The sequence below is a fragment of the Meriones unguiculatus genome, chromosome X (genome assembly GCF_030254825.1).
Source record: "Meriones unguiculatus strain TT.TT164.6M chromosome X, Bangor_MerUng_6.1, whole genome shotgun sequence".
NCBI classification, from domain to species: Eukaryota; Metazoa; Chordata; class Mammalia; order Rodentia; family Muridae; genus Meriones; species Meriones unguiculatus.
The window spans coordinates 18,328,755-18,343,227 of NC_083369.1; the positions used below are offsets into that span (position 1 = coordinate 18,328,755).

The window sequence follows — 14,473 nt, forward strand, 5'->3', positions numbered from 1 at the left end:
CATACCACAAAAAAAATTAAAAAGAAAAAGAAAAATATTACCCATAATACCACTACTCAGTTATCATCACTGTTAACATTTTGGTGTATTTGCACCCAACATTTTTTTTAAGTACAGATAATTTCAACAAAAACAGGTCCCAAATACTTAAGAGGCTGAGTCCAAACGACCGAAAGTTCAAGGCCTTTCTAGGCTAAAGAGTACTACCACGCCTTGAATAAACAGTAAAAAAGTAAGATATACTTTTAGGGAGCACGTTAACCATAAATATAAATTTATTTATATGCAAAATAAGCTGGCTGTCGTGGCACATGCTTCTCATCTCAGCAGTTGGTGGACAGGGGCGATGGGAGTTTGAGGTCAGCTAGAGCTGTACAGTGAGCTCCAGGACAGTCAGGGTTACAGAGGAAAACATCTCAAAACCAAACCAAAAAAAAGAAGCTATTGTGTTGATGAGATGATTGAGCAGGTAATAAACCTGATGACCTGCGCTCCATCTCCCTGACTGATATGTGAAGCTACCTTTGACCTCCGCACTTGCACTGTGGCAGGTTCATAAGGGACACATGTACATACACAGCAAATAAATAAAAAATAACATATTATATAGTATGAAGAAAAATAGAAAAAGTAATTCAGTATTGTGTCCCTTACTGGCACTGTCTTTTGGGTTTTTTTTTTCCTCTGGCCATTACTTTATTCACATATGCATACATGGTTGGAAACACAGAAGTATTAATTTTGGAGTTTTTGCACCCTCTGCTCCATCTTGGCATCACATTTATGCAACTTTGTACCCATGGTTTTTTATTCAATATTTTGTCATGAATAAAAGTTTTTCAAATTTGAAATTTGGAAGGTGGTGGTTAAGGTACCAAGGGGAATCCCCTGGCTCTGGAACTTTAAGGTTGGCTTGTATTATAAACAATTCTCCTTCATACGTGTGTACATTTATATTTCTGTAATTCTTTATATTTCTGTGCAGCCCCATCTGTTCTGGAACTTGCTGTGTAACCCAGGTTGGCCTGGAATTTGCTGGGAAGCTCAAACTAGCCTGGAACTAATGATCCTGTCTCAGCCTCCAGAGTACTGGAATCAGGTATATGATTCCACGGTGGCTTTTCTAACTCTACTTGAATAAAAGTGTGGACAGGGGAGCTGAAAAGATGGCTCAGCAGTCAAGAGCACTGACTGCTCTTGCAGAGGACCTGGATTCAGTTCCCAGCACCCAGTTCCCAGCAGCTCACAACCCACCTGTAACTCCAGTTCCAGGGGATTCAACTCCCTCTTCTGGCCTCCAAGGGCTCCTGCCTACATGTGGTGCAAATGAAATCACAAAAGCACACACACATACACGTATTTTTTTTTTTAATTTAAATTTGTACTTTTAAACTTTTCTATAAATTGTGGTTATCTTTTATTGATCTCATTTTTATTCCTGACATATAATCCAGGCAGCTTTTGGGGTAGTGAGTGAATCTTCTTCCTGAGTTTATAGGCCTCTTTCATCCATCTCTCAGTCTGATATTTAAATTACTCAGTCAGAAAGTGTTATTGAACCTGAAGTGTGTGAGCTAAGACAGGGATGGGGCCAAAGGAAAAGAAACAGAAGGCACATTACAACACTAATCCCAGCATGTACTAGCTATGTTACTACACAGTCAGCACCAATCAATCAAGCCAAAGCTTTCTTCTTAACCCTTACAGGTTATATAAATTTGTTATGATATCCATTTATAGGAAAACCGAGCACACACACTAACACAATCGCTTACCCTAAGACCACACAGCTAGCAAACGGCAGGGTAGGGATTTAATCCAGGCCACTGACCCCTGAACCTGCACTCTGAACCCTGAACCTCTTTTTTTGCCCTCCAAGGCATCAGGGTGTAGGGTAAAGACTGCAGTCAGCTTCACCAGGGTCAAAACTCCCTTCCTCTTGGCTGTGCCAGCTTGCGCACACCTTTGAGGTGATTTCCCCTTTGGAAACCCAACCTCACAGGGCTGTCCTAGGAGTTAAATGAGATGATGGAAGGAAGGGGAGGATCGATGCCCAGCTCATGCTTGGCATTTAGATTATTGATGGGTGAGCATCTCTTCTCTCTTAGCTTCACAAGCGCGTGCTCTAGTTGCCGAGTTGGAGAAAAGAGTTTAGCGGAACTAGCCTGGGGCCTGCTGAGAAGTCAATGATTCAAGGCTTATTTGCAAACTGCTTCTTTGCTCCCTCGCAGCCTCTGCCACTAACCTCAACTCCCGTTCCCCCAAAAGGAAATAGGTGGCTTTTCTGCTTCAAAGCTGAATGCTTAAAGCCCCTCTCATTCCTACTCCCTGGGATGCGGCCAGTGGAGATGACAGGAAGTCACCGGTGGGTTGGGGCAGGTGGGGGGCTCTCTGGAGCTTGGGCATATAGAATTGTGGAGGAGGGCACTCCTTTTTCTGCCCTTCAATGGTCCGGATGGGGGAGGGGGGCTAGCTGCTGAGCAACTGCTCCAGAGACACTCCAGAAGCGGAGGTGAACACACGCCTCTTTCTAACAATTGGCCTGGGAGCCATCCAATAGATGGAGGGCGGATCCACAGGTCCAGGATCCGGAGCCTGCAGCCAACCAGCTCTAGAGTCCAAACTGAGGAGGAGGGGGCAGGTCAGGGGTCCAATTTAACAACCGTAATTCAAAAGCCTAAGTCCACTCCTTTTCCACCACTTGCTTTCACAAAAACTTTTCCCACTCCAGGCAAATACCAAGAGGCTGTGGAGGTGCACCTCCTCTGCTACCGCAGTAGACCTTTAGGGTCCCGACGAAATGTGACTTTTCTCAACAGGAGACTAGGCACGACCCACAGTATTTAAGCCACGTGAGAAAGTGTAGCAATGCTGTGTGGAGTGTGGTTGTTACCGGGGTTTGAATTGGAGCGGAGTGGGAAGGAGCAAGAAATGCGCAGTGCAAGGAAGGCAGCTTGTCAGCTTAAAGGGCGGGGGGGGGGGGTTTCCCTGATTATCCAGGGTACTCACCCCAGCTTCTTCCAAATGTCAAGGAAGGGCTTAGATCTGTCCCTCCATTTGCGCCTTCTCTTTGTTAGTAAGCCGGCCATTTCATCAACAAACAGGACTCTCTTAGAAGAGGAAATTCAGGGCACTTGGGATCCTAGAGAGAGAGAAAGAGAGAAAGAGAGAGAGAGAGAGAGAGAGAGAGAGAGAGAGAGAGAGAGAGAGAGAGAGAGAGATCTTCAGGTCTTCAAAGTCAGTTAAGAAGACACAAGACACCTACAGTGAAAACGACTGTAACATTCCTCCCGTTTCTTTAACCTCGTACTTTTTCAAAAGACCATGTTTTACAAACAGTGTAAACTGAATTGTTGAGAGGAGGGGGTAGGAGGGGATAGGGTGGGAGTGAGAGGATTCATTAGAGGGGGGTAATCTTGGTGGGCTTCCTGCAAGGGGTGGGGTGGGAGTTTCTAGCCCCAGGGAACATGCCTTGAAATGAGAAGCCCCAGACCTCTTTCAGTAAAGATCTGTAAGACGACGTACCAACACAAGGGAGATATGCTCTAAGTGCAAAATGTTATTCTTGCTAGATGTGAATAATTATATAATCATAATAAAATAACCTGGCGTTGTAGAAGAGGAATCTCTGCGAACTCTGAGGCAGGCTTTCGAACCTTCTGCCTGTTCTTGGCTTTTCCATGAGCTCTGTGAGCTGCATGCCTTCGCCTAGCCCCACGATCCGGTAGAACAGCATTTCTCAGGGTCCGTCGCATCCTGCCAGCCTCCTTCTGCCCTGGATGACCACAGGACAGAAAAGCCTTGAAACCAACCCTGGGCCTTGAGGGAAGCCACCGCTGCCATACGATCCCTCTAAGTGGCCCTGAACAAAAAATATAGGGAGTTTAGGGGGGAAGTGATCCTCCAACCTTTCCACGAGGAGATAATGTAGCTCAAAGGGGGCAAACCGGATCAAAAGAGCGCCCTGCAAAAAAACTAAGAGCAGTGCCTTGCCTACCCCGTGTCCTGTGTGCAAATCCCTCCTCTGGATCTTTCCCTAAGCCAAACAGCTCTTCTCTCTATCCACTGAAGCCCGTCCTGCCGACCGCTTTGATTTAGGTCAGAAAACAGACACTAACAGCTCTCCCTCGCCTTGGTGAAATTACTAAGTGGAATTTATTGGGCAAGTCCATGCAGGGTGGTAGGGAGAGCCCACGTCCCGGGTTCGAGCTGCCATCAGTTTTAGAAACATAAGTACGGGCCAGGACACTGGGTGAGAAGTGACCATAATCTGGAACCATCAGCCCAACCCCAGTAGCTGTGTTGTGCCCCCAGGGCTGAGAGACTGGAGTGGACGCACGGACTCGGTTCCCTGGCCCGCCCTTCGCTTTCACAAGATCCACGGTGACTGCACCAGCTTGAGCGCCTTTAAAGGGCCACACACGCCAGTCGCCTCTATAAAATGTTCCCGGCGGCACAGCTGCAGAAGTGCGCTGCTGAGCTGCGGTGAGGAGACTCGCTCCGCCCGGCTGCTCCTCCCACAGCTTATCGGCGCGGGGCTGCTGCTGGCAAGGAGGACCAGACCAGAGGAAGGCACAGCACCCGCTTGGGCCCTCCGTAAGTATCCAGTTCAGATTTTGCCACCAACTCGCCCACGAGCCAGGACATGTGCTAATAATGCCCTAAGCCGGTTATAAAGACGTGAAAACTGGGGGAGGGAGAGGAAAAAAAGGGGGGAAAGGGGTCTGTCCTTCCTGGGATTCCCAGCCGAGGCCAGCCTGCCGCCGTGTGCTTGTGCGCCAGGGCTCTCTGGGCGGCGATGGGGGCTTGAGAGCCGGGTCGCCGCGGCCGAGAACCAAGCGTGGCGGCTGTTATCGCCACCGCCCTGGAGTAAGGCGCTGAAGCTGCGGGCGGCCACCAGCACGGGCCGGGGCTGCTGGGCGCTGCACCGTGCGGTGCCGCGGCGCGGCGGGCAGTGCAGGCTTTTCCCAGGCGCCCTGGGGTCGGGAGGCCGCCGGTGCAACCTAGGACTCTGAAGCTAGAAGCTCGCCGCGGCGGCGGCGGCGGCGCCAGAGTGCTCGCCAAGGGGCTGGGGGCTCAGTCGCTCCGTCCGCGCCTCAGCCGGGGGGCGAGCTTCCCTCTCTCTCTCTCTCCAGCAAGCAGCTTCGCGGAGGTAAGCCGGGCTGGGCGCTGGGCTGGGCAGTGGGGGCTGAGGATGCGGGCGCCGGCCGAGCTGGCCGAGGGGCTGGGGGACTTGTTTGCTGCCGGAGTGGCCGGGCTGGGGCTCGGCAGCCCCGGCCGGCCCCGCGGGACGAGGAGCCCACTTGTCCCGAGCAAACCGCAGCAGCACCCTCTCCCGCGCCCGCGCTTTCTCCGGCTCTGCTTACCAGACTTTGCCAATGGCCAGGACTGCATCAGGCCACTCGGGGGCCCCGCACAAAGCTCTTGTTGGCTTGGGGGCCAGAGGAGAAAGGGGCTTCTGGCTGAGTTTCGCGGAGCTGCGAGCTGGAAGTTAGGAGCCTTCGGCAACTTGCTTTCCCCACGTAGCTGACCCGGTTCCCTGTCCCAGCAGCGCACACGCCCCTCTCGAGGGGAAGCGGCCGCGGGGCGCCGGACCAGGGGGTTGGGACAGTCAGTCGGGGCTGCGCCGCTTTTAGCTTTGTGACCTTGGGAAAGTTACCTTACCTCTCGGAAGCTCGATCACCTAGCTAGGCGGCCCGAGAGAGCAGCGGCAGCATCAGACCTCTGAGGGCGCTTGTGTCAGCTAGGCGAGCGCGCGCGCGCGCGTTCGAGCCGCTGCCGCTGCCGCCGGCGCCAAAGTGCGCGCGCGGAGACGCTGCGGGTCTCCAAAGTCGCACTGACGCGGAGACAGCGAGCTTCGTCGTCTGTCTGCCTCCGAGCACCTGAGGTAAAGGAAGCTCTGAGCCCTGAGGCAAGGGTGCTCGCGCCTCTTGTGCAGGGCCCCGTCTGGCCGATCCCGCTCTGCTAGCTCTCTCCTGGAGCTTCGAGGGGGCCCGGCGAGCTGTCGGTAAACAACTGCCTTTTTAGTTTTCAGGTGGCTGGTGTGACTGGGCTGCTTGGAGTGCACGTCTAGCCAAGCCAAGCCGCAGCGCCGTTTGGATTTTGGGGATTTCTCAGTAGCAGTGGAGATGGAGTATAGCAGTTGGTGCCATTTTTAACTTTTGCTCCCGGGACAGGTTCAAGGCCCCCCACCTGCGTCTCTCTCTCTCTCTCTCCCTGACTCTCTCTCTCTCTCTCTCCTCCGGCGTGGCGAGGGCCGCCACGGTGGGCGGCCGGGCGGGTCGGGGAGGCAGGAGGCGTGAGCCGCGGAGCCGGCACTTGTTGCGCGGCTTTTTTTCCGCGGCGCCTCGCCGCTGCTTAGTAGTGGTCGCTCCGTGGCTCGGAGCAGACCCAGACCTTCGGGAGCCAAGTTTTCCCCTCAAAGGGGCCGAGGGGTGGGGTGGGGGGAGAGAAAATGGGATCGGCGTGTGTGTGTGTGTGTGTGTGTGTGTGTGTGTGTGTGTGTGTGTGTGTGTGTGAGTGTGTGAGTGTGTGTGTGTGTGTGTGTGTGTGTGTGTGGCGGGGGGGGGGGGGGGGTAGGGGGAGATGCAGTCGCTTCTTAGACGAGCTCCGCGCTTTCCCAGCGGGCCGGCGCGCCTCTAGGGAAATGTTTCTAGGGCCTGCCCGGCGAGCAGACCCCAGAACACATGCAGTTTCCTCCTATTTTCTTCCCCCTATTATTGTTGCTCTTGTTTTTGGATGGTTGATTGGTTTTGTTGTTGTTGTTGTTTGTACATTCGGGTACGGGTGGTGCATGGGGGGGGGAGATACAGAGGCGAAGAGATGAGGAACTTGAAATAGTGGCGGTGCTGGCTCTCCTGAGCACGATGCGCCGCGCGGTAGCGCCCCGGTCTTGAGATAGAAGGCTGGAATATTCTAGTGTTGCCTCAGAACACTGTTTGTACTTGAGTCAAGCAGTAGTGCGAGACCCAGCAAGTGTCCCTCCCCCGTGTTTTCTCTTTTTTGCTTCCCTCCTTGCCCCAGTAGGCGGTTGTTGAAGGGAAACAAAAAAGATAGTGACTTTAGAAGCCAGCACATTGTTAACGACAGCTGGGGGTAACGAGGAGGGTAGAGTCCTAGCAAATTCTAGCTTCTTTGGGTGATAATGCCAGAATATATGAGGCTTATAAAAACACACTTTCAAGAAAATAGGAATTTTTAATTTTGTGGGTTTTTGTCTTGTTTTGTCTTGTCTCGTCTCGTCGTCCCCCCCCCCCCCCCCCGCATCCTCTTATCTCTTTGGCACTTGGACCAGAGAATCATTTCTTTAGAAGCCATCTGAGTAATTTCAGGTATGAGGTCTTGGCCAATGGTCAGAAGAGGCATGTGGTATAGGACTCCTAGATGCTGCTCTCTAAACCGCTGCTGCTTCCCTGTGAAAACCATAGGATTTTCCCTCCAGGAAGAATCCTTTCTACTCGAAGCCACACATGGACTCTGCCACAGTTGTCCAGGGAAAGCACAGTCTAGGGGACTGTCTTGGAGGGGCTTGAGACATGGGAAGACTGAGCTATTCCCAGCTGTTCTGTGGCTCCTGCTGCCTCAGAGCCTCCAGATCACACTGATCTGCTGTCTTCTTATAGACATGGCCCAAGACAGGGCTTTGAAGACTTCCTTCTTCTGATTCTCACGTTTCCCAAGTCGCATTGAAGACCTGCTAGTGGTCCACTGACATGGTGTGCCGCTTTCTCAGGAATGTTCCTGCTCTCAGAAGCAGGAACAGTGCCACTTCTGGTCTCTGAAGTAACCTGTATGAGTAAATGCTCATATGTCCTCTCTTGGCATTGTGGGTCACTGTTAGACCCTGGCTGAATAGAGCAGCCTTGTGTAGCTGAATGGATTCACCTGGACTTAGAATTCTCTAGTGCTTGACACAGGTCAAGAAAACCTTTCACATTTATCATTCCTCCTCTTTTACTTACAGACCAAGAGACCCAGCTGGCAGCGTCAATTCCCACCAGTTCATCTGACTTCTGCCCAGACTCTGAAATGCCAACTATGTCGAGGCCTGCACTTGATGTCAAGGGTGGTACCACCTCTGTGAAGGAGGTAAGTTTTGCCACTTTAAAGATGGAGATACTAAGGCATAAAAAGATGGATTTTAGGGGAGGAGTTCATGTACCAGGCCTTCCTAGGTGTGACATGTAACCAGTGTGCTGGACTTTAGATAATACAGCAGGGCTTTGTCTGGGGGAAAATGAGAATAACTTTGGTCCAAAAGTGGTTGAATTGAACTCACTGGGGGTGTTGAAAGTCAGACAGCAGGGAAGGAACAAAGAAGCAGAATTGGAAAAAGACCATTGTGGTAAAGAGATTACAGTGAGGCTGAGAAGAGAGAGAAAGGGGTACCTTTGTAAGATAGGGTGGTACATTGAGTAACAGCGGAGGGAGGCCCACTTCTGATAATGGGTTCTCCAGTACTCCATCTGGAGTCTAAACTTAGAATTAGAGCCACAGTAGCAAAAGAACCCTAACTGTCCCTAACTTCCTACCTCCCTTCCCATGACCTAACTCCAAATGTAGAGCACACAGGAGCATTCCAGGTCCAGTGAACGCCAAAGGGAAAACTGTGAGGAGGGCTACTACGGTGTGCCTTTCTGTCTTCTAGGATGCCAACCAGGAGATGAACTCTCTGGCCTACTCCAACCTTGGGGTGAAGGATCGCAAGGCAGTGACCATCCTGCACTACCCTGCAGCCACCTCAAATGGAGCCAAAGCCAATGGGGTTCCCGCCAGCTCCTCTGGATCACCATCTCCAATAGGCTCTCCTACTACCACCTCTGCTACCAAAGCCCCACCCTTCAATGTGAATCCTGCCCCTCACCTGTTGGCTACCATGCAGCTGCAGAAGCTAAACAGTCAGTATCAGGGGGCCGCAGCGGCTGCTGCGGCCACTCCAGGCCAACCGTGGGAAGCAGGGGCCCTGCAAAACTGGGCCTTTGGGGCCCAGGCAGGAACAGCAGGCTCAGCCTCTCCTCCTGCTGGTGCCCAGAGCCCTGCTATCATTGATTCTGACCCAGTGGATGAGGAAGTGCTAATGTCTCTGGTGGTAGAACTAGGGCTAGACCGAGCCAATGAGCTTCCCGAGCTGTGGCTGGGTCAGAATGAGTTTGATTTCACTGCAGATTTTCCCTCTGGCTGCTGATGCGAAGTATCCCTAAAAATTGAGGAACAAAGCCACTAATTCTGTTGTAAATAAAAGTTACTTGCAGAGAGATAGCTGACTCAGTGTGTTGTTCTTCATGGGGGGGTCTAAAGTCGGGGGGTGCAGAGTCTTGGCAATTCTGGGGATGCAAGAGCCTGAGGGTGTGGGGAGGGCTGGTATGGGTGATTTCTGGACTCTTGCTGCTACCATCACCGACCGCCCTTATCTCCTCAAAAGACCTGGTACTTAGCTTCAATTCTCCAAGATCCCACAAACACTGTCCTATTGAAGGTTGGGCATAGGAGCTTTCAAGACATTCTTGAAAGTCAAATCTCTTCCAATTTGTCTGCAGCTTCCTTGCCATTGGCACATCATTGGCCACATGGCATATGCTTCCAGCTCTAAAAGCCAGCAATCCAGGGTTGAATCAATGGCTCAGTAGTTAAAAGCACTTCCTACTTTCAGGGAGGACTGTGTTCAGTTTCTAGCACTCAACTGCTGCCCATATTTCAAACTCCGGAAGGTGTTCTTCCTTTAACACTGAAAGTGATTAATTAGCCTCTGAGGAGCAACAGGAGGCTTGTCCCATGGTGAGCACATTCAAGAAATGTACTAATAAAGGCACACATCTAATTCAACCCTCCCTGAGTACCTGCTCAGAGTCAGGCACTTTGCTAGACACTGGGGAGTTTGTACCTTTGAGTGTGTTTACCATCTCAGAAGGGCACAACTATCGCAATAAACCACTCTTCTCCAGAACACAGGGAACAGTGCTGTTCAGTCCCAGAAAAAGAAATAGCTCTGTCTACCAGGGATGATTGGGTAAGGTATGCTAGTATTGAACTGGTTCCTTTACTTATTTTCACATCTCACAAATAATAAATATGTTATGCCCAATTCATGAGATCCCCAAAAGACCACCAGGGAGTCGAGTCCTTTGCAAATCACACAAGGATCTTTATTCGCAGCTTGGGCTGGACTCTAACAGACACCAAGGCATTGGTATCCAGCAGAGAGCCCCGAGCTCTGGATTATGGGTGATTTGTAGGTTCCAGTCCCGCCCAGTGCACCCAAAGCAGGGGAATCTAGCCTGGCAAACTTCTATTGGTTAATTCAGAAAAAGGGGATGCTACATTTCAAAACAGTTAGCTACGGGAAAGTGCCAGGCCCATGAACAGTTCTTGCTTTCTTAGTTCTCTTTTGTGTGTGTGTGTGGGGGGGGGAGGCAGCCTTGGGCTTCAGTCCTGTCCTGTACTGGCCTTGGGTTTCAGTCCTGTCCTGGACTGATAGACTGCTGCTAAGGGAGAGGGCTGGATTAGCTCAGTCTGTGCTATCTCCAAGAGTAAGGCCATCCAGGCCAGTTTCCTGGCAACAGTACCTCTAATGAGCAGCAAGGTTAGTTCTTCCCTGTAGTTGGCTGGATCTGCCTAGAAGAAGCAAGGTCAACTGGCCTGATATGTTTTAGCTCAGTACCCCAAAAACCTAGTTTTTAATTCTTTGGTCTCTCAAATATACAATAGGATATTGTAGAAGGTAGAGGGGCTAGGGAAGGTGGATGAGGGTAGAGCACTTGCCTAGCATGCATCAGTGCCTGGGTTCCATCCCCAGTACTGCAAAAATCAAAGCACCAATTAAGAAGGAGAAACTTGGGTTGGGTAGAAACGTTCATATCTCTGTGAGTTAGAGGCTGTCCTGGTATAGGAAGTTCCAGGCCACCCAGGGCTACAGAGTGAGACCCTATCTCAAAAGAGAGAGAGAGAGAGAGAGAGAGAGAGAGAGAGAGAAGGGAAGGAGGGAAGGGAGGAAGGGAGTGAGGGAGGGAGGGAGGGAGGGAGAAAAGAAAGAAAGAAAAAAATGAATGAATGAATGGATGGATGGATGGATGAATGAATCCCAGATATTTTTAACGAACCCTTTAAGGAGAACCCAGTTCTCCCTTAATCCTGACTGCCTCTGATCTGCCACAGAAAAAAAGTGTTTATCTGTTCGTGGTATATCCTTGCCAATCTTGTTTTGTGCTTTACTATGAAGATGTATCTATCCCTACAAAAAACTGTTTGATCGTTTAAGTGCAACTTAATAGAGTCTGGAGGTACGGCTCAGAAGTTAGGTTTGATTCTTAGTGTCTACATAGCAGCTCACAACCCATTATCATGCCAGTCCCAGCACCTAATACCCCCTTCTGGCTTCCGTAGACACCGGGCATGCTTGCGGGCAAAACACCTGTACACATAAAAGAAATAGATTTTACAATACGCTGCTAGTGGCACAGGAGCAGCATGTAGGTCCCGGGGCAGAGTCTGGTGCAGTAATACGTTGTATTAGACAGGGACCTAAAAACCTGGAGGGCCTCTGTGTCCCTCTCTGCCAGAGCCTTAAAACACATGAGTCTGGCCAGATTTTGTAGCTGTTCCCTAGTTTGCTCCTCCTGATCGCTAAGACTCGGGGTCCCCAGGAGGGCAGTAATCATGAAGAGAGATCTGAGTAAGGGGTTAGTATGTGAAAATCTGAAAATCGTGGACGTGACAAGACTGCGACTGGGAGGCAGGTGACAGCAGAGTATCACCAGTGTATTAAGATTCTTCCAAGAGGGCTGGAGAGGGGGTTCAGAGGTTAGGAGCACCATCTGTTCTTCCAGAGGTCCTGAGTTCAATTCCCAGCAACCACATGGTGGCTCACAACCATCTATAATGAGATCCGGTGCTGTCTTCTGGAGTGCAGGTGTATATGGAGGCAGAACACAGTATACACAATAAATAAGTCTTAAAAAAAGATTATCCAAAGAAAGAAAATCACTATAACACATTACACACAAATACGAGATTGTAGAAACCAAAGAGTCCCTCAGTCTTCTATCTGCGAGCCAGAGGTGCAGGAAAGTCAGCTGTGTAAGCCAGTCTGAATCTGAAGGCCTAAGAAGGTGTGAGGGCAATCATAGCACCAAGTGAGTCTGCACCTGAGGTTCAAGTTTCTGGAGTACTGAATGAAGTGCAAGGGTAGAATATGAATGTATCAGCCCAGAAAGAAGGAAATTTAGCCAGGTGGTGGCACACGACTTTAACCCCAGCACTCCCCTGTGGGGAGCAGGGTGCAGAGGCAGGTGGATCTCTGGGTTTGAGGCCAGCCTGGTCTACATAGTGTGTTCCAGTATAGCCAGGGCTACACAAAGAAACCCTGTCTCAAAAAACGAACCAAACAAAAGCAAAGAGCAGAAAGAAGCAAATTCATCTTTCCTCTTCCTATTTGTTCTAGTCAAGCCCTCAACAGATTAAATATCTAAACTCCAGTCTCTCATAGCCACATCCAGAGATGAAATTGTACTAGCTGTCTGTGTATCCCTAGCTCCACTTACGTAACGTTACCATCGCACCTAGAGAAGGTGCTTCTGTGAGGAAGAGAGCAAGCCTGCCTCCTGTTGTCAGCGGCCAGGAAGTGTGACACCTGAGCAGGCTCTGCAGAACTCCAGGGGGAAGGGAGGTAATGCACATCTTCTAGAGAAAGCCAGGGCTACTAGGGGGAGGATAGGAAAAGATAGAGTGGAGGGCAGTTGTGCAGCTCTCCATTACTGCCCCACTGTCCACTGACAGGCCTCTTCACAGCTGGATACCTTCATTCATTCCATTACCATGAAGTATCAGAATGCAAATCCTAGGGTTCCCTACCTTAGGGCCTAGTGCACACAGGGAAGGAGCACTGAAGGCTGGCAAGGAACCCACAGAAGCCCAGAACAGATGAGGAAAGGAAACAATGTCTCCAAGAGCCCAGTGGCTATCCTGTTCCCTAGGGAAAAACTAGGGAGACCCTGTGCCCAAGTAAAAGAAACTCAGAGTTCCCAGGCAGTCGTGGCCTTGACGGATGAATTGGACTTTCACATGACAACAAAACTGGTGAGCAGTGGGAGCATAGCCTCCAATCAGAGGAACAAATGGAACATTACCGAGGAGATAGAACAGGGCCTGCTGGAAAACAGAACAAAATACCAGAAAAAAAAAATCTGGAAATAAGGAGGCTTTTTCAAGGACACAAAGCCCAGGAGCTAAAGAAAACATTGATATATTTAACTACATTATTTAGCTGCATTTTTGTGGGGGAGTGGTTTTGTTTTTGTGAGACACGGTCTCAGTCTACAGCCTTACCTGGCCTTGAACTCACTATGCAGTCCAGGCTGGCCTTGGATTCATAGCAAATCTCCTGTCTGATCTTCCCAAGTATTGGGATTGCAGGCATGTACTACCCCCTCAAAATTTAGCAGTATTTTAAAAACTGTATAGCCACTATGCCCTTGCCTCTAATCCTAGCACTAGAAACAGGAGGGTCACAAGTTCGAGTCCAGCCTGAGCTACATAAAAAAAACAAAGTCTTGAAAAAATTCTTCATAGTAAAACACACACACACACACACACTAAAAGTAAGGCATGGTAGTGCACACCTTTACATTTCAGTACTCTGGAGGAAGAGGTAGGCAGATCTCTATGATTTCAAGGTTGGCCTGATATACATAGTGAGTTCCCAGCTTGCCAGAGCTACACAGTGGGTCCCTATTTAAAACAACAACAAGAAAATAGGGGCTGGAGAGATGGCTTAGAGGTTAAGAGCACTGACTGTTCTTCCAGAGGTCTATGAGTTCAATTCCCAGCAACCACACAGTGGCTCACAATCATCTAAAATGAAATCTGGCGCCCTCTTCTGGCACGTAGGTGTACATGCAGACACACATTATGTACATAATAAGTAAATCTTTAAAACAAACAACAACAAAATAGAAACCATATCATTATCCAGGTACGGTGGTACTCATCTTTAATCCCAGTACTTGGGAGGTAGAAATATCAGATCTCTGGGGTCTACAGGGCAGTCTGGTCTACAGAGCAAGGTTTAGGCCAGCTGGGCTTTAACATTAAAACCTCGTATCAAAAACATAAATGCCATAAAGCCAAAAAGTAACCAAAATGGGGCTGGAGAAATGGCACAGTGCATAAGAGCACTTACTGTTCTTACCGAAAAGAAGGATTTGGTTCCCAACACCCACCTCAGGCAGCTCACAATTACCAGTAATTCCAGTTTTAGGGGATCCAACACCCTCTGGCTTCCAAAAGTACCTGCCCACATGTGGTACCCATAAACTCATGCAGGCACACAGAAATAAAAAGCAAACCCTTTGAAATATAACCAATATACTAGAAAGTATCTACAACTTATAGAAACTGTGAAAGTTATGTTTAGACATGCATGAGGATAGAAACACTATCACTAGTCCACTATAAAAATAGGTAAATAATGTCAACAGAC

At 49.8% G+C, this 14,473-nt stretch overlaps 1 protein-coding gene across 4 annotated transcripts; it reads left to right on the forward strand.

Annotated features, from left to right (window-relative positions):
• Nucleotides 1–4,393: 4,393 nt before the first annotated feature.
• On the forward strand, nucleotides 4,394–9,248 carry Cited1 (Cbp/p300 interacting transactivator with Glu/Asp rich carboxy-terminal domain 1). 4 transcript variants are annotated; one of them, XM_021628752.2, is made up of 3 exons: nucleotides 4,394–4,596; nucleotides 7,964–8,088; nucleotides 8,648–9,248. In XM_021628752.2, exons 2-3 carry the CDS (start codon nucleotides 8,029–8,031, stop codon nucleotides 9,182–9,184), a joined length of 597 nt encoding a protein of 198 aa, XP_021484427.1. In that variant the 5' UTR covers nucleotides 4,394–4,596; nucleotides 7,964–8,028; the 3' UTR covers nucleotides 9,185–9,248. The 4 variants fall into 4 exon arrangements, with proteins under 4 accessions (XP_021484427.1, XP_060231656.1, XP_060231658.1 ...); XM_060375673.1 differs by lacking the exon at nucleotides 4,394–4,596 and adding an exon at nucleotides 4,694–5,152; XM_060375675.1 differs by lacking the exon at nucleotides 4,394–4,596 and adding an exon at nucleotides 5,772–5,887.
• The last annotated feature ends 5,225 nt before the right edge of the window (nucleotides 9,249–14,473 follow it).

What these genes read in the sequence shown, in the direction of transcription:
- Cited1 (XM_021628752.2), top strand. Translation starts at nt 8,029, where the DNA reads ATGCCAACTATGTCGAGGCCTGCACTTGATGTCAAGGGTGGTACCACC. An exon ending in GTACCACCTCTGTGAAGGAG is followed by an intron (nt 8,089 to 8,647) that starts GTAAGTTTTGCC and finishes TCTGTCTTCTAG; the next exon opens with GATGCCAACCAGGAGATGAA.